The 27,990-nt window shown below is 37.4% G+C and overlaps 1 protein-coding gene across 2 annotated transcripts in view; it reads right to left on the bottom strand.

Moving 5' to 3' along the window:
• The window catches only part of uxs1 (UDP-glucuronate decarboxylase 1), a 33,101-nt gene extending 9,724 nt beyond the window's left edge, over nt 1-23,377 (bottom strand). For both annotated transcript variants that reach the window (XM_069707573.1, XM_069707572.1), the window contains exons 1-9: nt 22,679-23,377; nt 20,651-20,678; nt 17,890-17,938; nt 15,482-15,525; nt 14,227-14,287; nt 13,510-13,690; nt 10,008-10,112; nt 8,963-9,022; nt 7,648-7,769 (exon numbers count right to left, since the gene is read on the bottom strand). In XM_069707573.1, the coding sequence (XP_069563674.1) occupies nt 7,648-7,769; nt 8,963-9,022; nt 10,008-10,112; nt 13,510-13,690; nt 14,227-14,287; nt 15,482-15,525; nt 17,890-17,938; nt 20,651-20,678; nt 22,679-22,769 (741 nt within the window). In that variant the 5' untranslated portion in view covers nt 22,770-23,377. The remainder of the gene's footprint in view (nt 1-7,647; nt 7,770-8,962; nt 9,023-10,007; nt 10,113-13,509; nt 13,691-14,226; nt 14,288-15,481; nt 15,526-17,889; nt 17,939-20,650; nt 20,679-22,678) is intronic.
• Nucleotides 23,378-27,990: the final 4,613 nt, after the last annotated feature.

Genomic DNA, 27,990 nt, shown 5'->3' with positions numbered 1-27,990 from the left:
TAAATTCCTCTGTGATCCGTCATGAATAAATTGCAGTGGCTAATTACGTACTCTGAACTGGAAGCTGTCATCTTAGTATACTGTACATTTTTTATCCATTACTTTTCGATTCATGCAGATTACCCCCGTGTAGATCCTCGTAATGCTGATCTTCCAGTAAGCTTTCAGTCATTTTGGTTACATTTTTGTTCCAAGTTTTTAGCAACTAGCCTACTTTGACATCTTTGCTAACTGTGACCTATTTTACAGGATATTTTCCACTTGATTGGTACCTGGTACCTAGACAACTAAAACTTGTCTGTATAGTGTCACAAGTAATTTTGCTTCATAGGCTGGCCTGCTCAGAGACCATTTCCAAGACCGTTAAATGTTGAAGGTATTTCACATTCATGGAAGCAGAATTGGCCGCATTACATGATAGTGTATCAGAGGAATATACAACTGACCTTTATTGCCAAAATATTTTCCAGGAGAATATTTGGACACTAAGACTAAATAAATGGGGCCACTACATGATGGATACTCCCACTGATCGCGGTCCATGGCCTTCTTACGTCAGCCTCACACATCACTACATACTACTTCAGATGCTATCTGCAGCCATTTTTGTTCATATGAAATGAATAAAAACATGAAAATTATGTAGATTGTTCTCTTGAAAATGTGGGACATGAAATTCAATGGACCCAACCAGCAAATGTATTCAGTATGGTGAAGAACAAGGACACAATGAGGACAGCATGATGAAGAGGTCGTGGAAGGAGTGCATTTGTTCACCCCGTGTATGTAAATGATGGTCTGCGCAGGTGTACTTATACACATATTTGGGTGCTTGGCTTTTCTTCAGCCATTTACTACATTCATTACAGTCTAGACACCTTATGTTAAAACAAACACTCTGACAGGAATCAACTACACACATCCATAGAGTATATTGTCCATGATGCACCTCCTGGGGGACAAGCTACCCACAAGCCATGCTCAGAGCTCCAAATTACACACTTAGATTGGTGCGCAAACCTTTTTCATTTAGGAGCACTCGAAACTTTTTCACCGTTTCCTGTAGCAATTATGCATCTTAAACCTGAACCTTTTTTGTCGGTTACCTGATATTGGTAATTTCTCAACTCAATATGTAAATGAATTAAGATTCAATTAGTGTACTGCTTCATGCTTCCCAGCTCTTCAAAAAGCTCAGTGGCGCAGTGATTCACTCCAATCAAAATACGCTGTTTTCAGGGGAGTTCAGAAAATACATTAGAGTTCAAAGGCAAGACAGCAGATACACTGGTGTAACCGATACAAATGTTTAGTCACATGGAAGATTTTTGGTCACAAGTGTCATAAATAGTTGATTCAATATTATTCAAGTACCAACGCAGGAGCCTAAACAGTTCTGACAACATACAGTGAAATAGTCAACTGTGAGTCAATAAAATCTGAACATTAACATTCATTCTATAGGTAACATGACAGAGAGCCAATTTAATACTTTTCCACTGGGTAATGTTGTATCTGGAAATCAATACATGACAACACCGACAGCGGTAAGATTCACTGGTGAATTGGTGTTGCTGATTGCAAGTCCAGTTTGTAAGATATACTTGCTATTTCAATATGGCATGTACATATTTCATCAACATTTCTTATCTTGTGGAGCTTATTATATTTTTAGGTCCTTCAACATGCCTGTCACTCAAAACTGACATGATTCTGCCTTCAACCGATTCCAACCTCTTTTCTATAGATTATTTACAGTTTTCTACAGATTATTTAAAATAAATTTCATGCTTCTATATTTCTGATGACGTGAGTCAGCTGGTCAGACCTCAGATGCACTGAGCCATTGTTTGTGTGTTGGTTGTGTAGAGCAGGATTGACATAGAGATCAACACTAACACACTCTTTTCTAACATCGCTGTAAACTAGAAAAAAGTATTTTTCCAATATTTCTCTGTATTGTTGGATCCCCCCCTTATCGATTTGACAAGATATTTAAACAGACTCAAATAAATTACTTGGATTTGATAATGAATTACAATTGTCAAGTATAGTATTTTAGTCTCATTTGTTTAATTGGGTTCTCTATCTACTTTAAGACTTGTGTAAAAATCTGTTAGGTGATAAGCGATATTTATGCTATCTATTTATGAAGACAACTCTGAAGAGGTCACAAACTTTCAGGCACCACTGTAACTATAGTCAAAAGCAGGTGAGCAGATCTGGGGCTGACCCAAACCTCTGTGAAACTGGTTTACCCACACAGATACACATACACACACACACTGATCATCTAGGGGTTAAATACAAGTCTCAGCCACAGGCTATTCTGTCTGTTATTTTGTTTTTCTCTCTGATCAAACAGTGGGCTCTATTTTCACCTTAACTTGGATGATTTTGGGGAATTATTAAGTAACTGGCACCAAACAAAGGATAGGAATCTGTTTTCAGATGTGGATTTCTGACCACAAATGGCCAAAAGAACCTGCTATTTGGTTTTAGACTTTGAAATTTGGGGTCAGTGTTTGACAGAACAATTTGAAAGCCCCACTGTATGAGGGTCAGGTCAAAATGCTTGGTGTCCTGACAAGTGACTGAAAATGTAAGCTACAGCAGGTGCCTACTGGGTGTTGCGTCCAAGAGGAGTAACACTGCCAAACTTATGACAAAATATAGTGAGCAGCCCTAGTGCATGACAATATTACAAGAAAAAAAAAAATTCCCTAGTACTGCAGAATTTAATCTACAACACTGCCAGTATCAGTTAAAACACACATTAACAATATCTAGCACTATCTAACTGTGTTGGTCTGGTGGTCTTCTCGCCGTCAAATGAACAAAGTCACCTTTCTTTAACTTAAACCATGAAAATGTAAATGCTGAATTAAATCTGATGTTTCAGGTGTCTTTGAAGTATCAACACTACACGTACTGAGTAACTTCTCCTAACAGATAACCTTGATCTGGAAGATGGTTGCACAGCGAGCACGTTTAATCTAGACATCCACCAAACAATATCACAAAAACACATCAAGACACATTCAATTTCCTTGTGGGTGACACGCAAAAACCCCAAAAATATAGAGTAGTAATGAAAAGTGTACCACTATCAACTTGCAGATCCAGTATCAATCTCAGTAAAAATAAAATCTGAATGATCATCATGACGTAGCGCTTTACATATTGTTCTGTGTCCTTGTCTTGCAAATGATTATGATGAACCTTTGTAGGTAAGATTTTGTCTGAATGCTTCTTGTCAATCAGATCAAAATAAATCTAGTTTTTGCCATCATAATGTTTCTTTTCAGCCTGAGAAGCAAGTATGACATGCTTTTTCATCCACTGCTTAGCCCGCACTCGTCACTTTTGAAATGTTAATGAATTTTGATTACATGACTGCGCAATAGATGTAATGTGTGATATTCTTGTCCATCTGCACAAACGACTGACAGTTGGGTTTTGAAAGCCGGCTATTTCCAAGAATTCTCCCAGTAAGTGTGAAAAAAATAATGAGTCACTGAGGAGGAGCAGGAGACGAGGCAGATAAATAAATATCACCTGCCTGAAGGAAAGGCAAGAGAAGTCAATCATATCTGATCATCAAAGGCTGCTGTCAGTCAAATCATTATCAAAAAGTCCTAACATAACTGAAATTGTTGAGAGCTTTACAGAATTTTTTATCATAAAGCTCAGCCCGGCCTAAATACAATATTCATTCACAGCCTTCACTGATTCCAAACTATGCTCTGGAAAAGAGCCACTTGGCAGCGCATGAAAATATTTGTAATACTACTAGAGACCTGGTCAACTAAAGGGAAGTTATATATCTGTTACTACTTTACATACTATAAATATGCAGCTCAAATCATTTCTTTTTCAAATTTTCCTAGATAATATGGATTTTTCTTCGACACATACAGTATCCACTGTTAAAATACAAAGAACATCGTGCATACACCTGGTATAGACACAGGCTGCACACACAGCACCTACACTACATGCAGACTGACAACAAACCAACCAACAAATTGCCCTCTGCCTATTGTACAACATATAATGTTACAATACAGGCCCAGTGTCCAAGTGTTTTACACAGCAATGAGCTGCGTAACGAGCGGAGCATGCGAGAAGAGAGAGAGAGAGAGTGCGAGAGTGTGGAAGGTCGTCGGTGACCCAATTTTATTCGCCATCCATTAGAGAGCGTGCATGTCTGTGAAGGTGAGGATGATGATCGGAGCGGAGTATGAAGCAGTATAGCTGTGGGAGCGTAGCAGTGCAGCGTGTATACAGTTTAAGCTGTTTGTCAGTGAATAAATGCCAAAATTGCTCATGACCCAAGCTAAGTTACCACCTGCTGGCAAAAGTGAAAGGGTAGCACTGATGTTAGCAGACTCGAGAGGCTGTTTCCATTTGGCTATTTCAACCCAGACATCTGGCCTGGCCGTGAGCGGATCAATAGTGGCCAGCTTTAGGCCAAGTGTTTCCACCTTGCATCAACAAGCGTCCTGGGTGACCACCTGAGGTCAGATCTCACCTCCCCCGCTGTTCATGCAAATGAACACGCTCAAGAACAGGAATCTGAACATCACAACTCAATGATTCAGGTCAGATGAATTAACTGTTCCAGCTAGTCTCTGCTGCTGTGGATCAAAGGGGGCGGGGCCTCTCACGGCTGTGGGTCTGATGTGACTTTGTTGCAAACATTACTATTGATGCTGTAGAAACAATATTTTGTCAAATTAAAAAATATTAATCCTGTTCTGAATTTATTCTTCTTTTTTTTTTTTTAAGTAATAATTGAAACAAAATCTTAACCTTACCTGTCCCTGCTGGATAAAGACTGACTGTGACAGGATGAGAACATCACAGTTCAATTCACTTTAAGCTTTTTATTTTATTAGTTTTGTGATTAATATTTTTAGGGAACACCATATCGTTTAAAAAATAATACTGCTATGAAAATTATGTGAAAATACATCGGTTTTATCTAAATAACTTCGTCTCTCCCCGTGTTACAGGGGTTTGCCTCTGGCTAACTTGCCAATTAGGACTTGGACAAAGAAGTTCTTAAAGCGGTTGAGTCTGCAGTGATGGAAGCGTCTGCCTGAGGGAAGAAGATGGCGCTCGGAGTGGAGTACATGGGTGGGGTCTGAAATAATTTTTCTGGCCTGTCTGATGAGCGCTTCATCAAAAACAGCCTGGGGTGTGGAAGGCTGCCTGACCTCTATGATTTTCATGGCTCTCTTGTGTTAGATGACTAATCTGGGTTTCCATCTGTGCACTGATTTAGTAAAACCATGCTGGGATGCCATTCTGAAGGATGCTCTCAACTACTGCATGGTAGAAGAGTGTAGTGATGTGTCAGACAGAACACCATCAGCTGCATCATCAGAAAACTTAAACATGAAAGTGATAGACTGCTATCGTGTGGCTTCTCTGACCCGTAGGGTGAAGTGGACTGGGGAACTGGTGATGGTCGAGGGTTCAGACAAGGTCCTGCTCAACCTGACCGGCTAGGTGCATTGGTTCAGAAAGGAGTGGTCCCATTTAATAATGAGGTGGTTGATATTCATCTGTGGCAGTGTTTTCAGGAAAACGGGCTGAAGGCTGAACTGAAGTCAACAAACAACAGTCTAGCGGAGGTCCAGGGATTATGAGGATGTTTACCCACTAAAAACACTGTACTGTTGGTTGCATCATCAGTGCCTCTGATGTCTGTATGCAAACTGGAAGGATCAAGCTGTCGGCTTACGTCCAGCTATGTTGCTCACCACAATCCTCTATATACCTAATTACAACACAGAGTTGTTACAGAGTTAGAGCAAGGTCTAAAATCAGTATTCGTCTGTAGACAGGATTTATTCAGGGCACGTGTAATGGCTGCCTTTTTCCAGTGTTATTATAGATGAGATTGGAAAGACATCTGGAAAATTTGGCTCCAGGCAGGTGTTAATTAATCTGCATAGGTCTGCACATGTTCTTAGTAGAAAAGCAGAGATCCCATCTGGACCTGTAGCCTTGTTGACATTGATTTGCTGGAGGACCTTGTTGATAGGATTTAGCCTGTCAACATCATCAATAGGATTATCATCAAGCCCCATGTCACATTCAGCAGAGAAATCATAATTGCTTATAAAAATTATATATATATATATATATATTTTTTTTTTATTATTATTTTTTTTTTAATGTGTTCATGGCTTTTTTGCTCTGGTCCCATATTTTTTTTTTTTTTTTTTTTTTTTAGTTAATCTGGAGATTTTCCTCTCTCACCTCTCGTAGGCCGATTCCCTGCTTCTTTGGGCCCCTGGTTCAACTTATTTTACAGTTTTTTAGTTGAAGGTGGTAATCAGTATTAAAGTGTGCTTTTTACTGTTCGTAGTCCTTCTCATCCTTTGTGATGTAAAGTTTATTGCTTGGGGAGACTTTTATTGCCCGTTTTGTGTTCACAGTGTCAAAACAGAATTTGATGTCATCTGTGGTTACTTCTGTGGCCTTCAGGTTCAGCTCTCCAGAGAAGGTATCCCAGTCTGTGCGTAGGAATAAAATTTTCAATGCCGTCATCTGTCCATCCTTTGACAGATATGACCAGCCGTTTACTGCTCTTAAAGGCTGTCTTGTTTGTGGGCATCCGAAACAGTTTGCTCTTGTTCGAGTGATTCCCTTTTATTTCAGTAAGACAGTCAGGATACTCTGGATGTAACCAAGTCTGGGGGGAAAAAAGCATGATACAGGACTCAAAGGTACTCCAAGTATCCCCTTGTTAGAGGTCGGAGTTCCACCATCCTGACTATGCACAAAGGTGCATAGATGGCAAGGGCGGTTGATTGCTATTGTTGTACGCTTGCTCACCAGTCTCTTTCGAGGCTCCCATGTGCACTGGCAAGTTTTTGATAAGCGGCCTGAAAGACTCTGCTGAATTTCATGGTGGCAAAGATAAAGTAGTGCTTCCCTCTATTGCGCTAGCACCTGATTTTGACTCTCCCCAGCTGGTACAGTTTTCCGAGTGGTGAAAAGTCCATACAAGAGCCCTAATAACAAACAAGAAAACGTATGAAACACGCACCATAATTAAGTCCTTTGTCTTGGTCATACGGATTGGACATGGGGCATACCGATCGCAGCAAGGCGTGTGATCGTGTCACCCGCAAAGCAGTGCTGCCAAATGCACTACTGCACTCCAGATACTAGAAGCAATTTCCTTCATTCTCATCCAGAAATTCTCCTTCTTTTTTCTTTTTTTAAACTGTTTGGACATGACTGTCATGCCAGCTGTTACATACTGTGAATATTAATTATAATCAATAAATCCTCAAAATTGACCACATCTCCAGTGACTCCAAAATGTTAGAAAACTTGTTTTTTTGCATTATGAGATACATCATCAATAATATATCAAGAGTGATAGTAACCTTTGGTCCCACTCCAAACTCAAATCAATTTTTAAAATCCTGAATTTTTTTTTATTATTGTGGAATATTTTTTTTTTTAAATTCATTTTAAGCCAATTGTTACATTTGCTGAATTGTGCTGTTGTTTTGTATTATTTGTACTAATTACTAACATAACGTTCAATCAAGAAAAAACAAATAAACATCGTGCCCATTATTTTCTAAAATGTGTACATTAGAGTTACATTGATGATACCTGTTTCATGTAGGCGTAACACATCGTCTCTGCTACACGCTTCCCCTCATCATAGCATGCTCGAGGGCCAATTGGGTTCACATGCCCCCAATACTCCTCATTTTGAGGGTGTACCTCAGGATCTGAAACAAAAATATTTTGGGAAGTATTAGGATCCTTTTAGACAAGTTTTCAACACGGAATTAAACACTTTTTTTTTTTTTTGCTTTCCATCTTGTTAACAGCCTCACAAACAAACACCTTCAGTGCATCTCTATTCAGAAAATACTTCTGAATTTAAGCACTAAACCAATAGGATCAATGACCTGCAACACTTGATTTAATGACATGATTAGTTATCAGGATAAAGTTCTGTTCTGTTACTTCTGAATCTCTCCATGTCTGCGTGGTGCAATATTTTGTTCGCAGAGTAGGCACAAATGTAGTAATTATGAGTTATAAAAATGGTCTCTCCTCGCCATAATTATTGTGTGGCTGAATTACAATCCCTGAACAACTCATTATTTTATCACCAGGCAGCCGTCTTTATGTGACTGACTACAATGACACAAAAAAGAGATCACAGGAGATTGTGGAAAACATGTAGCCTCCAAAAACAGTTTAAAAAGGAAGTGTTAATGCTAATGTTGGCCATGTTTGTGAAAGTTATATCACATGATTAATAAGAATTATAAGATATATATTTGCAATGATCCATCAAATATGGCTATTGTGGTACTTGTAACAAAAATATGTAATGCAGGCAGGATATTTAAAAGTTTATCATACACACTGAAATCAGTGCACTCAAACAGTAATCTTCACTGACAATCTAACTTTTTAAATAATTATCTAAAAAAACAAACAAATAGAACTATTTCTAAATCATCCCAAGCATCTTGTTCTCCCATTATGTTCTATAAAAAAAAATTAAAAAAAGGTTTTATATCGGCACATATGGGCCAACATATACGGTAATACCAACTGATCTGTGATAGGCCAATACTGGACAATAAAACTGGCTGGCTATTATTCGGTCTGGCATTCATAACAATGTTTCAAAAACCCAAAGAAGAACAAGGAGACCTCGGTGTTTTGAACCGAAACATTTTTGGAATACGGTTGCGTCAGCAGTCTAAATTGCATTTTACTGAAAAATGCTGAATAGTTGCTGGAAATATATTTTTGTTCACACACTACGTGGCAACACATTCAGTGAGTGTGCTGTCCTAACAATTCCGCAAAGTTAACAATTTCACTGGAGAGCAGAACCAACAATAATTCAATCCAGTTGTGTAAAGCAAACTTAAAGAGAAGTGGAAGGCATATTTCTTACCTCCATAAACCTCAGAGGTAGAAGCCAGGAGAAGTCTTGCGCCAACACGTTTTGCCAGCCCTAGGAGACAAACAGGACAGTGAAAACAGTCTTCTTTGAAAGAAACTACAAAGATTGACGGCCTCAAACCTAATTAAATACACAGATTAAATAGAGACTTATTATTAATCATTATTATATACAAACTGTACCACTGTCAAGGTTGAGCAATCTATAAAACATGTATTATAATAAATACAAATTGGTCCTTTTTGTTTCTTAACAATGTTTTGAATATACATGTTTATTAAAATATTCAACATTAACAAAGTGGCAATATTTTTTCTGGATTGATAAAGCCAATACATAAAACAGATTAAAGTAAGCCCAGTGAAATCTATCGACATTTATACCTTTAATAGACATCTGTCCAAGTAATGGCTTTTAACATGTCAAACAATGGTATAAATTACAAACATTTTCATATAATAGCTATTGACAGGACCATTATGAATAGAATGGTAATTCTCAGTCAGTGTTTGGCACCTGGTAACAAAGAAGGAGAAGTAGCACGGCCGAAGAACAGCAATTAGCTGAAAAATAGGAGAGACTACTCTAACTTTCCCCTCAGGCTCTATCAATGATGGGTTTTGACAATTATTTTCAGTTGAAATCTTGATGACAATTGTTAGGGTGAGAAAAGCTTGGCTGGCTTTCTCATGAAAAATCCCAGTTTCATTATTTATGAAACATAGGATTCTGCTTCTTAATTTGTTTGTTTTTGTTTTACATCACCCACATAAAATAACAAGACATGACATTTGACTCATTTGAAGAATAAAATGTTTTTACTTGACTTAAACGGTAAGCAGTTAGAAAAAGGTTGGAAATTTAATGGGGGGACTAATGAAGACGTTTTCTTCTTTTGACCCACTCCATAAGGGGAAGAAACTTTTTGCCAAAGACTCGACTAAACATTAGTTTAGTCAAAGTAAACAACAGACTTGTTTTTAAAAACCTTCCCTGTCATCATATAAATGTAAATGGCTTTCTTGCAATTACTCACCAAGCATGTTCAGAGTTCCAATGGTATTGGTCTTTAGCGTTTTGATAGGATTGTACATGTAGTTTGGAGGAGAAGCTGGAGAGGCCAGGTGATAGATCTGGTCCACTGTGAAGACCAGGAAAATCAAGAAATAATTTCACCATGAAATGCAGACCTGTTCAAGCAAAATGCAAATAATAGTGCAACTGAATGATATCGTTTGTTTTAAAGCTTCCACTAATATCCAACTTTGGAGGTGTAAATTGCAGAACAACAGGAGAGAGGATTTAAAATTAGAAGTAAAAAAAACTCTGGAACAATACAGTAGATTCAAGATGAAGGGGATAAGGAATCAGACAACAAGACTGAGACAAAATCGTATGTACGGCTGAACCGTGTATGAAACGCCACATGCCTTTAAATTTCAAAACTAATACAGGACGTCGTGGCATTCAGTCAACTAATAGTGTAACTCTGACTGATAGAGAGACAGACAGATAGTCACAGCTGCATCATTATCATTGACTAACTGACAGACATTCACATTTATAGGCTTGGTTCTGCTGTTGTGATCCAGCCAAAAATGTGTTTGGTATGTTCAATGTCAACGACAGATAAAAGCAGAGCCGAGTCCCAGTCACGTCTCAAGCCTGTATAGAAAAAAAAAATCCCATCACGTCACATCTCATGTCTTTGAGACATTTGAAAGTCATAAAGTATGTTGTTCGCCTGAAAAACTTTGTACGAGAACTACACTTTCAATGGAAACATGCTATTGAATGATCAGTTGTGGATGTGCGGCTCAGTGCGGACCAAAGAGAACACTCAAGGCAAATGTGCAGCTGTGCTCAAAGCTGCATGGTGAGCTGTCAGATGGAAATATTGTGAGCTTAAATAAATCACTTCTCCTAGTAGACACATTTTTGATTGGCCACATTAAAGCTAGGATCACTGCTGACCTTGAATGTGACCAACATCACATCAAAACCTATAATAATAAGGCAGCGTATTGCATGAGGAATCACACTTGAAAGTGCTTCACGACTAAAAATATGAATATGACTGTGTGTCAGACTTATCAACATTTGTTAATTGAACTTAATCTTTTATTTTATTTATGTAGCTCAGCTGACTCTATGTTTAACATTAAAATTAATGAAAAATTTTACAGACTATTTAAAGACTGTATTTAGTACAAATTCAGTAAACTGAAAATGTTATGACATTGGTCGGTCAAACTTTTATGTTGGAACAACTACTTTTTTTTTCTTTCTTTCTTTCTTACAACATCCACAGAGTGCTGTCCGGAGGGATAGTGGTGCTGACACAACTGGGCCAATGCCAGGCTTTCATTTTAAATGCCTGAGGAATAAAACATTTTAAGTATTGAAAGTAACACACAGTAACAGGTTATTTTTGCTTAACTATCTCTGGCCCGTTCTCTTTATCAACGTCCCATTTTCTAAAACACTCAATCTATTTCTTTTGAAGGCAAATACCATCACCCATTGAAGGCTTGACCGGTTGTTCAATCTCCCCTCTCAATAGTTTTCAGTCCATTACCGTTCCAAGGACACCGACATCAGATTTTCAGACTATGGAAGGCAGCGAGAAATCTCTGCATGTCTGGTGTTTGTTAGTTTCGATATATTTCCATTTTCAAGATTCTATAAAACTTAATTTTCTAACAGCAATTTTATTAAATGTAAATCAGACACATCTGGGTGAAATCTACAGTATATAAATCACTGTCCATGCATTATATTATTCTAATGGACAGTCCGAGGTCTTCTTACCATAAACTGAAGTGAAGTTTGTGAGACATTTCAAGGCAGTAGAACCACGTGCTAAATTCACACCAAGAAACCATCTATTTACTGCAGATAATCAAGCACCCTTTACAGTTGGCTGGTGATATACGAGCTGTCAATCCTCGCTGCCATTGCTATTCATTCAGCATTTCATGAAGCCTACTTGCACCCTTACATCAACCTCTAGTATAATAGAGCTCAACAGGGGGCTGTTGACAGATGCTACACCAAAGTAAACAAACAGAAGATCAGAAAATTAATGCTTGCATTGGCTGAGAATGTCGAGGAGCTCGGATGCCCTCGAGCAAGTGCAAGTCAAGCACCTGCAGGGAATTATACTGTGATTTGTCCATATCGGAAGAAAAGGTGATTGTCTAACTTTCTCGGCATCCTGACAGACTTTTATAGATCTTGACAAGTCACTACTTTCAACAATGCTGTACCCACCACAGCAATGTATTCCATTCATCCAACCAAACAGCTGAACTTTTAAAACATAGGTGCTCTTTTAATACAAGTTCGAATTTGCCTAATGCACCAAAATATCCTACACCGGTTCGGGCAGTACCCCCTTTTTAAAACATTTTGCATAGTACATGATAGTTTTTGTGGTGGTCTGTTTTAATATGTAGGTTTGGACAGGATAGAGTCAGACTCTCCAGCAAACATAAAATACTCAAGTTGAATTGTAATGAGAAGCGTTGCACTGTCAGGGAGACAACTCTCTGGAATACAAAGTGTTTATTCTGACGACCACAGTATGTTTCATAACACTGCTCTTTTTCACAGCCTTCTGGGGGTTGAAGTGTTGTGACACTCTCTACTCAGAAGACATTTGTGGCAGACATTAAGTCAGTGCCTAGTACATGCATAGCATTAGCTATGTACTACTCTGCTCAGACACTGCACAATTTATGTTATCTAGTTTTGTTGCTCATTTCAAGTGTGGTAAATTTAATTAGCTGTGTACAGCATACACTTTAAAAAGAATAAAATATTCTTATGTACATTGTGCTCAAAAAAGTCTTCATCGAGAAACGTTAGAGATGAATTAGACGCAAGTGCTTTACACTGAGAAATCTGCCCATCTAAATTACTTTTAATAACTGCTTTGGCGAACACTATTCAGAAGCAGAGGCCTCGTATCAGCTTTTCAAAGGGGTGTCATTTATCACAGCTACGGTAAACGATGGTGATTTTCTGAATTTAAATAGACGAATGAACAAACACTGTGGAGTTAAATAGATAAAGGAATTGTGGACTGCACTTCTGGGTAAACATTTTGGCACATTTATTTTATGGTCATAAATCTAAATAATTATCCGAGTTATAATTTGTTATAATTTTGAGCATCAGCCAGGTTATATGTTTTCTATTGTTACATTGTATTGCGCCTTGTAATGTATGATTAGGAGCTTTTCAGTTTATAGAAAGGCTGAGACATGATACTAGGGCACAGTCCAAGATAAATGGATATGTGCGACAACAATTTGTGGTTAATATTATTTCGACACAGATAAATGTGGTTTATTTTATCATTATAAAGTAAATATTATAACTAAACTATTTTTTGAACCCCTTTCTGGGCTCTCCCACAATTTTAAGCAAGTTTACTTTGCTGTGGCAAAGCAGATTTTGTATCGGTCATCAACACATAATAGTAATAGTAAGTAAAAAGCATCATTAGTTCCCACATGTATTATTTAGCTCACCTTCAATATAGAGGGGCTCCACCACATCATGATTGATTAGTTCAAAGTTTTCATGACCAATCCAGTGCTCCACATTCCTTTTTCTCCCAGTGAAGAAGTTGTCGACCACCGTCAGCTCGTGGCCGTCCATCATCAGTTTATCAGTAAGATGAGAACCCACAAAACCAGCTCCTCCAGTAATCTAGTGGAAGAATACACATGCAAGATAACATCAGTAAAGGATATTTTCAGGGCAATGAACGCCTTTTCAGCCTCTCAAAGAAAATGGGACGAGTGCAACTCTCAATATAAAATGCACACTTCAAAGACGCAGATCGACTAAGAATTTTAGATGTTATATTAAAATTGTACTCTGTGCTATAATAAATCACTCTCAATTATTTCTTATGACAACTTATCCAATGGTAAGGTAAGGAACCTTATATTAGTTTATTCCTCCTTATTATGTATTTTGGATGTGAGTCACCAGCAATATCCTGTCGTACAGTAGATCGAGTCTAATTTGCAAATTAAGTGTTTTCTGTAATTATCGGCTGTGCTCTAAAAAATTGTACTCTATTCTAAAAGCAGGTGGTTTTGGATTTACAGATACAATTTTAATCTGCTCGTGTATAAAACTTTAAAAAAAAAAAAAGAAAAGTGTAAAATGTAAAGTGTACAAGGCCCGTTACAACAAGAATGAATTTAACTATTTGCAGTTAGATGTTTGTCACTTACCAAAATTCTCTTCCGATCTTTTTCTGACAGGAATTTCACCGGTGGATATTTCTGAGAAAAACTGGAAGAGAGAAGACAAACCCCTTAATGATGAACATCTGGAAGAAAAAACAAATAATAACAAAGCGAAATAGAGCAATGTGTGAAAGCTAGGTGCAAATCCAGTTCTTGAATAATACAAGGTCTTTCACTGCAGTTTTCTGAAAGCTCTCATAACATGCATCATAAGACAAGTGATTTGCCAGAGGAAGTATTCATTTCTAGTGAGCAGGCACTGAAGCAATGTTTTTTGTGTTTTTGCTGAGTCAGTAAAGATTTCTGAACTATACTTTAAGATAACATTTGCTTTAAAAACAATCAAAAAATTGGATAACTGATTTTGGCTGATTGTCAATATGGAGATTTTGCCAGTTTCCAAGATGCAATCACTTTAGTGAGTAAAATCAAATGTTGTATTACACGATAGACAGAGTGGTCAAACCTGCTGTCTTATAAATACCCAAAATAATAAACATTCACATAAGTTAGCTTCATCAGTAATCGAGGCATCAAACACCATCTCAAAAAACCTGCACATCAGCAGCAGCTGCAACACAACAGAAAACCAGGAATTTAATTCCCCGTTAAACCTGTGCCTACACAGGAGACTCACATGGATAGAAAGTATGTTCCTTTTTAAAGAGTTTCGTAATCCCGCGACATACAGAAGACTTACAGAGTGGGCACTCACAAAGACAAAAACACCTAAACAAGTGCCTTTATATTTCTGCCTAATTTGCATTCAAGGTATTAAAAGTGAACATGCAGTCAACATCTAGAAATACTACACCAACACAGGCTGCCAAGGAATACCAAATGTTTGTGTAATATATGGATAGCGTGCTATGCAGAAGTCTCATTATCACAACCACCATGCAATTTCACATAACTATTTCAATTCTGTTGCATCACTCATCAAACTTTTGGTAAATGCTAGAAAAACATGCAATTCAGCACAGCTGCCTTGGCTCGTACTGATAGTACAGATCCATATGTAAAGTTTAGTTCAGGTTATTTAGTTGTTTATTTAATGTTCTATCTTATTTATTGAAATAAATAATTAAGTCATACATAACATTGGTCCTTAAATCAAAATATTAGTCCATTAATCTTTCATGTAGCGCTGAGCTGGTATTTTCAATGTACAAAATGTTTATGCTGAGAACGAGAAGAGATACCGCTTTGGGTTTAGTTTGGGTATAAGAAGGATACGCACCTTTGCTCCAGATCACGAATCTTTTCCCGGAGAGGAGCCACAGCCTAAAGTGAGATGAAAGGGGAGAGAAGTGTGAGCTGAGATCACAAGTCAATACTTGGTAAATAGTAAATTGATCCTCCAGCATGTCTGTGTTACAACACCACCATGTTAATGTTGTTTTTATTAAGTTTATTTAATTTACATGCTCATTTATTCACGAATCTATTGGGCTAGGACACCATGAAGACAGCTGTGTGAGTAATAGGCAGCGTTCCCTTTGCTGCTACTGCAGCTACATTTATCACTTATTTACCAGTTAACAGAATATTCCTGTCACTTTCCAGCCCCAATATCTCTTGGGCTATGCGATTGTAGAGTAGCTTTGACACATTCAAATGAAATGGTGGCCTCAATAGAAACCCGTTAAATCTTCCTTATGTTCCTCTGAAATACATCTAATTTAAAAGGCAATTAAAAAAATGTCCTCCCAAAACATCTTAAATTAATTCAAGTGATCTGAACCATGGATAAGCAGCAGGAATGGATGGATATTAGCTCATTAATTGATTTAAATTCATTTTAGGGCTGCAACTAACTACTATTTCTACAATAATTATACCTACTGTTTGTATGAGGACCTAGAAGCTAGAATAAAACTAATTTATTTTGTTGACTAAAACGATTATGTGAGCGCCAAACCATTTAGGTCTTTGCCAAAATCAACACTTCCAGTAGCTTGCAGCAGTGACTGTTTTCTACAGGTCGGGTGGTACTGAGAGTCCAGAAAAAGGGATTAACCAGCTTCCTGCATGCGCAAATTGTCTATCGCAACAATCTCGCTTTTAGTTCCCAAGAGTACCGTTTCACAACAGCCCTTTACTGAATTCTAAAATATTTTATGACTAAGTGTCTCACCTTTGACTACCTTAAGAGGGTTTTTTGAGAAAATGTAATAAAATGTAATAATAAAAACTAACGAATGGATTCTTCATTTTTTTTCTGTTAAAAGAGGAGTTGAAAGAGTTTTTCTTTATCCAGGTGGGAAATCCAAGGATAGAGGTTGTTTTATGATGTACAGTTTTTTGTGATATTGGGTTAAGAAAAAAAAGGACTTGACTTGCCCATGAGAGCCTACATGTTCACCAAAAGCAAAAATAAATAGATGAAAGATGACTTTTTACCAAAGATATTGATCCAAACCTTGGTTATTTGAGAAACCAAGTTATAATATGAATTGTTCTTGTATATCCTCTAAATGTCATCAAAGTTTAAACTGTTTTTTTCCCCCTTTAAATTTGTAAGGAGGAGCCAAGATGTAAAACCAAGAGTTCTCAGTTGATCCTTAATTTCACTGTGTAAATAAATTATTAGGTCCATTTGCAAACAACAGTATATCTCTCATTATAATGATATAGAGTCATCATTATAGCTGGCATTTCAAAAGGATTTCAAAGCAGAACATGACTTGTAATATTGCCAGAAATGTTATGGATTTCAGAGGGTTGTCAACTCTTTAAACTCTAAGGTCAACCTGATAACAAATTGTAATTATGTCAGTGAGCTCCTGCAATCTGTGATAAGCCCACACTTTGATTCAGTATTAGGGGAATTATGATTGAAGTAATGTAGCTGACTTTCCAGTTGTATTGTGTGTGTGTATACATGCTTGGACGTGTTCTCTGCTTCATTAAAAAAAATAAAGTGTGTTCATAAGAAAAAAAAAATGTTCCACCAAACTTAAATTTCAAATATTTATGTGAGACAGATATCAACAAGAAATGTCCATGAATACAAAGCAGATTCTATGCCTCAGTGCTTTAGTTATGGCTGCAGCATTTGTTCACAGATCTAATTTATGTCCAAACTTTCCTGTCTGCTCAAAATCCTATCAAAAAACAATTTTACTTCTGATTGTTAATTTAAGTGTCTACGTCTTGTCCATGTATTAAAAAAATATGTCTTCTCTCATTACGATATCAGTTTTTCAATACGGTTGTTCATAATGTTCCAAACCAAGTAAATCTAGTTTATGGCAAAATTCTGACAACATTATTATTGCCCTGATGGGAGCTTTGCTGAAAGTGTGAAAATCTGTTTTAAATGCATGTGATATTTGAATAACAAGATACATACCGAGGCATACTATTATAAATAATATGTGTTTTACCCATTTATTATATTGTGGAATTGTTTGGTTCACCTTTTTTTTTTAAGCCCAATCACAAAGTAGAGGCTACTAAATCATGTATAGTCATGTCTGTCCAAACATGCATACTTTTACTAGGGTGTAGTCTATTAAAGGTTTAATACCAATGTCAAATATGTCGGTGAGAAAAGGAAATATTAGACAACATACAGCAGAGCTCCTTGGACCTTTAGAAGACAACAATCAATGGTATGAACAAAGCTCTCTGTGTCAAACTCACTTCATCAATTCTCCGCTCAATCTTCATTTCTCCGTGCTCTTGTATTGATCTATGATGAGAGGAACACAGACAAGGAGAGGAGTGTTTAGATGATGTCAGACATAATCACAACATCAGACGAAAGCATGCTGTTACCTATAGGTAGCAACAAATGACCCATCACCATCAATGTGTCATTAACAGTGGGGATATACAAATAAAAACCTCCATATGAAAATTCATTTCACAACATTTATATGCGCGCGCGTGTGTGTGTGTGTTGTGGAGTAAAATTTCGGTTTACTTTGAATGGATAAAATTACATAACAGGAATGTGCATTTGTGGCTAACCTGTTAAATCAAGACAATTTATCTATCTATGATATGAGGGCTTGAATGGTTGACAAATTTATAGTTTGATTTTATACACACCTATAGTTTAATAATATAAAAACTTCAGCTGAATTTATTTATGTCTACTATTTTTGACATGGCATGTTTACCTCTCACATTAGAGACAGAAATGACACTTTTGCCTTGACAATATTTTCAACCCTAAAGTCAGTCAGTGCTGCTGTCCTCTTTGAACAGGACCAACTTCGTTTTCAAATCGCTGCTTTTCTTGCCATCTCAACCACACCGCAGTTCTCTCTCTTGAAAGAGAAACTGTGTTGTGCTGTGTTGTATTTACAGTATAAACTGTGTATAGAAACAGTCTTATTACCAATTCAGTTTGCTGTGGAGAACTTGCTCTTCTCAGAATGGAGTAGTTCACCTTTTGATCTTTTATTTGTATGTAAATTTGTCCGTAAACAGTGAAATCCAGCTGTTGTCCAGAGGTAAGCACTTGCCAGAGACAGAAAACAATAACGTGTTGCAGGCTGAGCTCCGCATGAACTTGTCAGTGAGGGTTAGTTCACCAGATAAACCTACACAACATCAAGGAGCCCAGTGTGCCTTTATAGAGATGAGTAATGTTGGTCCCAGCACTAGGGAGCTATCCTGAATTCTGATTAGATAGTTAAGTGCACTGATGGTGAATCATCAAAGAATTAATAAATATAAACAGATTTTCTTCCCCACCCGTCGTGACTACCCAAGTTTAGCCATGCCTACGGATTTAAGAGTTACTATTTTCTACAGAAAACAACAAACACATGTCAACAAAGTAATACAAGTTTTCAAATGTTTGTCTTGATGAGAGCTTTTTACACGCCAATTGGCAACTAAACCATTTACTAACTTAACCATCTTAACGAGTGAGTCACTTGAAAGAGTTTTCGATTTGTGTTTTACAGTCCACAAAGTGTGCTTTGTCAAAAGTTAACTGGTGGAATTATTCACAAAGATTTGTACTATCCTCTCGGAGAGCTCCTAATTTAGCCCCCAAAAATTAAGATAGTAGTCTTATCTTAGGAGTGATTCAGGAGACTCCTCAGAGCAACTCTGAGCAAGTAAGGACATAAACCCTTATTTTAGTGAGGAGGTGTGGTTAATCCCATTTCCAGGTATGACTATGGTCATAAGGTAAGGTTGATTTAAAAAAAAAAAAAAAAAAAAAAGCACTCTTGCTGAGAAAGGACACAGAATGGACAATGGCATCCAGTGGAAATTAAATTAACTGTTTGTCAATACAAGGCTGTGAAATCGCAGTTTTTTTCTTGTGTGTTCACTGCTGATGAAGGTTGCGACAGACCCGAGTCTTTCTTCCAGTTACCAAATACGTTCACGGAGCGATCGCTGTAATTTTTGCCGTTATTTCATTGAGTGGGAGAAGTGAACTTCACTAATGAGATCGACCACAAACATCATCCCTGCACGATATAATTTGGAGCATTTCAGTAGCGTGCCTTCGTTCAGCATTTGATGAATATTTCTCTTACCTCAGTGTATTTCCGCAATTCTTTCCTCTACTTAAGAAATTCCTAAGGCTCTTAAAAGTCCTCCTCTCTGCTCCTAACAGTTTTTCCCCATGAGGAGCTCTCTGAATGGCCAAGATGCTTTGTGAATATATTTTATCTTCACAAGGATCTACTCCTAACTTAAAAGGGAAATTCTTAGAAAACATCAGAGTTCTAAGAATTTTCTCTGAATTTCGTTATCAAGTATAACTCTTAGTTAGGAGTCTTTGTGAATACAGCCTCTGATGTCTTTGTTCTACACTTCAGAAATAATCAGCCTGGCCATCCCTGACTATATCCAAAAGCATCCATTTTCTTTACTCTGTGGAAATGCTGTTTACATTAACACTCCCTCAGCCACTCTGAAGGGTGGACCAATCCGTAACCAGTGTCTGTGGTTAAGGGCAATGATGTTGAAGTTGAGGGTTTGTTTTTTGTTTAATTTTTTAGCGTTTTGGCCGGTTTTGGCGCATGTAGATTGATTGACGGCTGCTCCAATAATTTCTAAAATAACCAGAGGCCTAGTAGGATGCAACAACTGAAACGATTCCCTATGGAGCGTACCACCAGGCTAAGAAATAACAGGAAAGGTAATGAAAAAACCTCCGATGAGAAGGAGTGTCAAAGCTTGACTGGTACTGTACGCATTTGACTTGATGGACTTCATAGTGGTTAGATTTGTTTGACGCAGGATTCAGATGTAAAACAAATTAAATTACATTGTGATTACAAGATTAAGGATATTATCGCAGTATTTTATAGGCCTGATGTTAATGACTGTCACGTGATTTTATATAGAATGTACTGGTGTACTAGAAAGCCAGACTATGGCAAATATTTCATTTTAAGCAGTTAGGTAAAAGAAAAATGAATTACTGTACCTCATGTTTGTATATGTTCCCCAAACAGCTGAAAGAAACAAAGAGGAAACGCATCATAAAAATGGCATCATGAATACAAAGTAAACATTTGTAGCAGTGTCACATTCAACAAGACCAGTCTGCCCAGACTAAACAGCAAAACTGCTGAAGGGAGCCAAGGAAGGACAAAACCTCCGGCTGTTTTCTCAACTACAACTGTCCCATTTGACAAATGGATTAAAGATCATTAAACCGATATTTATCACTTCTTCAAATTTTCATCCTGTCTTTCAAATACATGTATTTCCTAGTAATTTCCTCTAACCTTCTACGTTTGTTCAATCTAATTTTCACACTATTCATTAGATCAAAAAAATACTTTTTAAATCCCTGAACAAGGCCTGTGGCTCAGGAATTGGTCTCACCTGTTATGGTCTTTCTGCTCATACTGCAAATCATCTCACAATATGTTTTTTTTTTCCAAAGCACTGCACTTTAGGAGTGCTATGCATTACCACTCCAAAGAGAAAGAGGCTTTCTCTATAGAGACCCTGCATGATATTTGACAAGCTGTGTAGTGTAACACTTGACTTATTTCAGAGGAAACCCACAATAATCAATATCCGAGAAACACCATCTGAACAAGGAGAACCACGATGCCAACTGCTACGTTGCAGCGTATACGCGTCTGAGACTGCTGAAACGGGAGAAAGGCCTGTAGATGATGCCTTGACAGACAGACATAATTTCAGACAATTCAGACCTTTAAAAATAAAGACAAGATAGGGAAGAAAGAAAGAAAAGAGAGTAAAAGCGACGCAGACCAAGTTGGCTGAGAGACAGAGACAGTGTAAAGTGTGTGATGTAGTCTGATTCCTAATTAGTTAATACATCTCATGGATTATGATTTTAGATGATGTATTTTCAGATCTGCAGAAGTGGGACATGTTGCTAAAGAAAGCTCTTAAGTGTTTTATTTCAATAAATATACAATGATGACACATTTATCGTCTTTGTCAGTTTTTGACTACATAAATCATAAGGCTAACTTGCTCCAGAGCAGGTTAACTTCAGCGGATCAATACACATCTGAAAATACAGTCCTCATTCTAGGACTGGGCGATATGGCCTGAAGATAATATTGCGATATTTTTAGGCTATATTGCAATACACTATATATCTCAATATTTTGAAATATTCCCTAAAGCACTTCAGAAATGCCTAATTTAAGCCATTGTTGTACTAAAATAACACCAGTATGTAGTAAAAATCAACAAATCCTCACTTTAGAGAGACTGACAGAAGTTACTCTTTAGCATGTTTGCTTGATATGGCTTAAATAAAAAATTATAGTCAAGAAACAATCCTGAAATCCATCATATTTTTTCTGCATGTTGAACCAGTGGCATATCCAGGAGAATGATTTTTGTACAGTCTTGCAGGATACACGGTGGGAGATTGGCCAGCAGCGGTGAAAGAAGCATTCAAGGTCCTTTACTTAAGTAAAAGTACTAAAACCACACTGTGAAAATACTACACAATAAGTAACATTTCTGCATTCAAATTGTTAAGTAAAAGTAAGTCAGCATTATCAGCAAAATGTACATAAAGTATCAAATAAAAATACTCATTCGGCAGAAAATGCTCCTTGGCTTTGTTTTTCTAGTTTAAACATTTTTTTGGATTAATATTACAGCCGCATTCATGTGGATTGTTCTGCTATAAATAAGTTTGACTTACCTCGTAATACAGGTTAGTTTAATCTACAGTAATGAATCATATTCTATAAAAATCATCATATGTCCGTGAGAAGCATGAATCTCTCTAAAAAAAAAAAAAAGTGACTAAACAATCCTGTTTTCAACCTTTTGCTATTTTCCAGGGAATCCAAGAAGGGTTTTTTTTTTTTTTTTTTTTTTTAAAGTAAGACAAGCATTTTCTCAGGAACATATTTAATCCTTCACAAACTCAAGATTTAATATCAACAACTTTGGAGATAAGATGGTTTTCACTTACACACACACACACACAGATGATGACTGTACTTACAGGCGATGTAGGCGATCAAAGCGAGGGCGATGAGTAGTTTCATCATTCTTCTGTTTAAGCCTGATATCAGCCAGACGACCCGCTTCATCATCCGCTCAAGGCAACGAGGAAACCAGGCAACCCCAACGAGCCACACACGTTCCCGTGCAGCTATAGCATTTTTGAGTCAACAATTGCTCACGTCATCGGCAGAGTTTCGGCCTTAAGGACGGTCTTACGTTTATTTATTTATTTATATATTTATTTTTGGGCCACCCTGAATTCACATCAAATGGTTTAAATGATGGCTGGACAAGGAGCAGCTGCTCCTGCAACGTCAACACCAAAAAAAAAAAAAAAAAAAAAAAAAGCAGGAGCGGTTTACGTGGCTAGCAAACCGGATCAAGGTGGCAAGTGTCAACATTCACAACTACACCTTAAACTCATTCGTCAGCGCCGTTTATCCACCTCCACCACCTCCTCCTCACCCAGACTGTAGTTAAATGTGCTCCATCCACATGGCCAGTTCTTCCAACACGCTGGATATATTATAGGGATACTCACTGCGCTAACGAGTTAACACTGCAATCAAATAGGTGAGCCGTTAGCTCCACGTTAGCTCCGTTTAGCCGGCGTGCTACAGCGCGTTATTATCGTTTTTTTTTGTGTGTGTTTACGTTCATGGCTGAAAAACAACAACAACAACAAACAAAACCACACAAAAAAAAAGGAAAAAAAAAAGACGCGAATCCTGCCTCACGTTTAGAACCAGAAAAAAAAAAAATAAACGAAAGAGACACTCAGATTAGCGGCACGCAAACGTACACATGTCGGAGTTTGCTCCTCTCGAGTTGGGCCGAAGGCAGATGAACGATTAGTCGCTGCTCGATTTAGCAGCCTGACTTTCCAGCGGACTCGTGACGTCGGTCTGACTTTATGGACCGCTAATAATAAACGTTTAATTTTAGTATGGCTTCACCATTTAATTTGTTGTGTTGATGGCACGTCTCTATTATTAATTGTTAATGACAGCGTTGTTTGCAAGTTACAAAATATTTTTTAAATGTTTTTTTTTGTTTTTTTTAATATATATATATATATATATATATATATATATATATATATATATATATATAGTATACAAAGGCTCATTCATTCCATTACTTTCCACAGTGATTTGAACCTTCTTGCATAGCTTGTTGATTTTCCCATTACAGCCACTGCGCTGCAAACGAGACCTATAGCCTACTGTTTGGTTTGGCAAATAAAGAGACAAGAGTTAAGGTCTGAAGAAAAAAAAAAAAAACATCTTGAATACATGGATGATTGGAGCCTCATGTCAGTGAGAAATACACCAGTCTTCCAGACTTTAAGTAGAATTACTGAACTCCAAAAAGTAGGTAATTTAACGTTCCCTTTTATCGTGCAGACAGAGGCAAATCTGGCCTGCCATCTGGCATTTCATGTTACATCACAAGTCTTTATTTGCTGGCTATAGTTTTAATCAGATGCCCACGAATAAAAGAAAGGGGGAAAAAAAACCAAATTGAAATTAGAATTACCGTTTAGCGGTTGTGTGCCTCCGCTAACCACTCAAGTTGTTGTTTTCATGCATCTGTCCAAACCCATATAGATATTGAACTCCCCCTTGACCCCCAAAATCTAATCAGTTTATGTTTTTAGTCAATTGTGCCAAAATCAAATAGATCCCCTGAAAGCATTTCTGAGATATTGCGTTCCAACGGGAAATGGATTTGAACTCGGTGACATTTGAAGACTAAAATTTGATCAGTTCATCCTTGAGTGCAAGTGAATGTGCCAAATTTCTACCAAAGCAAAAGTATATATCGAACATTGCAAAAAGAATGAATGTAATAGAAGACTACTGGTTTGGTCCCTCTGACTGATTTATATACTCTGCTCAAAAAAAAATAATGGGAACACTTAAACAACACATCCTAGATCTCAATGAATGAAATATTCCAGTTGAAAATCTTTATTCATTACATAGTGGAATGCGTTGAGAACAAAATAACACAAGAATGATCAATGGAAATCAAAATCATTATCCCATGGAGGTCTGGATTCAGAATCATACTCAAAATAAAAGTGGAAAAATCAGATCACAGGCTGATCCAACTTCTCTGGAAATTCCTCAAGACAAGTCAAAATGAGGCTCGGTAGTGTGTGCGGCCTCCACGTGCCTGTATGCACTTCCCTACAACGCCTGGGCATGCTCCTGATGAGACCACGGATGTTCTCCTGAGGGATCTCCTCCCAGACCTGGATCAAAGCATCAGTCAACTCCTGGACAGTCTGTGGTGCGACGTGGCGTCGGTGGATGGAACGAGACACAATGTCCCAGATGTGCTGGATTGGATTCAGGTCTTGGGAACGGGCGGGCCGGTCCATAGCATCAATGCCTTCATCATGCAGGAACTGCTGACACACTCCAGCCACATGAGACAGAGAAATGGTCTGTGATCACCACCTGCAGAATCGTTCCTTTATAGGGTTGTCTTGCTAATTGCCTCTCATTTCCACCTGTTATCTGTTCCATTTGCACAACAGCAGGTGAAATTGATTCACAATCAGCGTTGCTTCCTAACTGGACAGGTTGATTTCCCAGAAGTGTGATTGACTTGGAGTTACATTGTGTTGTTTAAGTGTTCCCTTTATGTTTTTGAGCAGTGTATGATATACATCATTATTACTGAAGCATCAGTGTGTGAGAAACATGTTACTGTTGTAGCTGCTGCAGGTGGAGCTACTTTAAACTACTTGATATCCAGTTTTATGCAGGGACAGCAGATAAATCTGAGGGGTCGTCAGATGATTATTTGGAGAGCAAAGAAGAAAAAAACATAAGTTCTGATACACAAATCTATTTTAAGTTTGTGCACTTTTTGTCTAATCTTTAATTGTGAAATTTTGGATCAGTGGAAATATTTTTGAAATTAAACCATGTGAGAGGTTTAGAGGGATATTTGGTGGAGCTGTTGACAACTCGCAGAAATGTCAAATATGACCCCAACTACATACTTCTGCTTGTCTGATGTGAGAAGACCAAACAATCACCCCTCAATCAAAAAATTTCCCCTCGGGGATTAATAAAGTATATACCTACCTACCTACCTACCTACAAAGTGGGGAACATTTGTGTTTAAGTGCAGGACTTAAATACATTTACTTTCCACCACTGATGTTTAGTGTGTAACTTTGAGGCTTTCACCACATGTTTGTGTCATGTTGCTATTAAAAGCTCTAGATGAGCTAACTGGGGCAGGTCAATGACAACAGCAAAATACACACAACAATGATTTATTAGTCAGACCGCCCATATACAATGATTTACGTCTGACGTACAACTTTAATTGGATCACAGCATTGCATAAACAACCTCAAAGATTACCACTGGGATCAGAAAATTAAGGACAGCTAGTTGGACAGCAAATATTTTAGTGATGAGAAGGTTTCAACCCATCATAAACAGAGTAAACACTTATTTCATCCGACACTGTTAAGAAAGCAGTGTTGGTTAAAATGTAATAAATGAGATAGCCAGTTGGTATAGCTGTGAAGTATCATCTTGATCTTGTTTTTGCCTTTAGATCTGTAATTGATCTTAAAGGTTATTATATTTTTGCACGTACCCTCTGAACATGCAGTGTATAAACCCAAACAGATCTAATCAGAAAAACTTCTTACACACACACACACATGGGTAAACAAAGATGAGAAGGTTACCAAATTGATTTTGTTCTATTTTTTTCACAACTACTCGTATGTTTGATATTGATATTTGTTTTTTGATATATTACACCCAGCCTCCCAGATGATTACCCTCTCTCTGTTATGGTGATTGACCATATCTTGGCACACTAATCATTTTATTAAACAGTGGTGTCCTTTTTGTCAAGAGTCAATGAAATTTATTTTAATTTAAAGGCAATATTACATGTTAAGAGCCGGCAGCTTCTGAGATTTTGAGATGGCTGCAACAGAGGACTCCATGTAGATAATCAACTCTGACAAAAATTAATTAAAAAAATTTAACCTATTTTGACTTTCTGGCTTCATCATCTGACTTTAGTCTTATATGAAGTTACCAAAAGGGAAATATATTCTTCTTATGAATCAGTTACAACAACTGTGCATTTGTAATATCGGCCGCAGGAGAGCACAACAACAAATAAATGTAAAGACGGACGACATACTGCGTGTAAACATTCTTCCATTTTACTCACAGTTGACTGAGAATGAGTCAAATAGTGACTCGGTCAACACAAACAACGGTACAGCCCTACGATGAACTGCGAAAGGGTCGTGTGATGTTTGAACGTTATACTATAATTTACATCAAACTGGATAATCCCTTTGTTGGAGTCTTGAATGGCACAGCTCATTGATCATTTTTTTTTCTTGCCAGGCGGTCCAGCTTAAGTCACTGAGCAGCCAGAAAGCACAAGTCTCTCAGCATATAACACTGCAATGCTTCACAACTTTCCAGGTAACTGTCCAAGACCATATAATGTGCTCACAAAAAGCAATACACTGTAAAACAAAGGCAGCGTAGCAAAATTAGATCCAAGCATCAGGGGTCAGATAATCAAAGCATAATAATTTGAAAGGATTTTTTAAAATAGAACAGTTACACCATATCTAGAAAGACTATTTCATATTGGAAGACAGTCTGTGGAGCTGACTGAAATATAAAGAAGCGATTTTGTGACACATCTTGTAATTGCAAGTTAAATTTGTCACAAAGAAATTGCTCTTATTGGACATAATTTCTTTATCAGAGGGAGTAAACTGCTAAATGCAAATTAAATGTCAGTGACAAATTTTCATTTTATTATCAAAGACATTTGTGAGGAAGATTTACAGTAAATTACGTTTTCCTCTTGTTTTTGGTTAATGTGGTTCTATGACTGGTTTATAGAACCCCTCTGACATGATTTCCAGAACAACCCATCCGTCACAAAGAAATTGCTCTTATTGGACATAATTTCTTTATCAGAGGGAGTAAACTGCTAAATGCAAATTAAATGTCAGTGACAAATTTTCATTTTATTATCAAAGACATTTGTGAGGAAGATTTACAGTAAATTACGTTTTCCTCTTGTTTTGGTTAATGTGGTTCTATGACTGGTTTATAGAACCCCTCTGACATGATTTCCAGAACAACCCATCCGTCAGGGGAGGTGTGTGGTAACAAGCCATCTGACAGCTGTTAATAATGGGAATTGGTATGAAAACTGCCAGCACAGACCTTATGTCTTGCACAGTAATTTGTGGCCTTGCCACACCATCGAAAGTAAAAAGTTATTATT

The sequence above is a fragment of the Brachyistius frenatus genome, unplaced genomic scaffold, assembly GCF_029030835.1.
Source record: "Brachyistius frenatus isolate BFR_SWC_R1_liver_20210118 unplaced genomic scaffold, ASM2903083v1 Contig_70, whole genome shotgun sequence".
Classification (NCBI taxonomy): Eukaryota; Metazoa; Chordata; class Actinopteri; family Embiotocidae; genus Brachyistius; species Brachyistius frenatus.
Note: the sequence above shows the minus strand (reverse complement) of the source record. Positions and strands in the feature narration are given on the sequence as shown.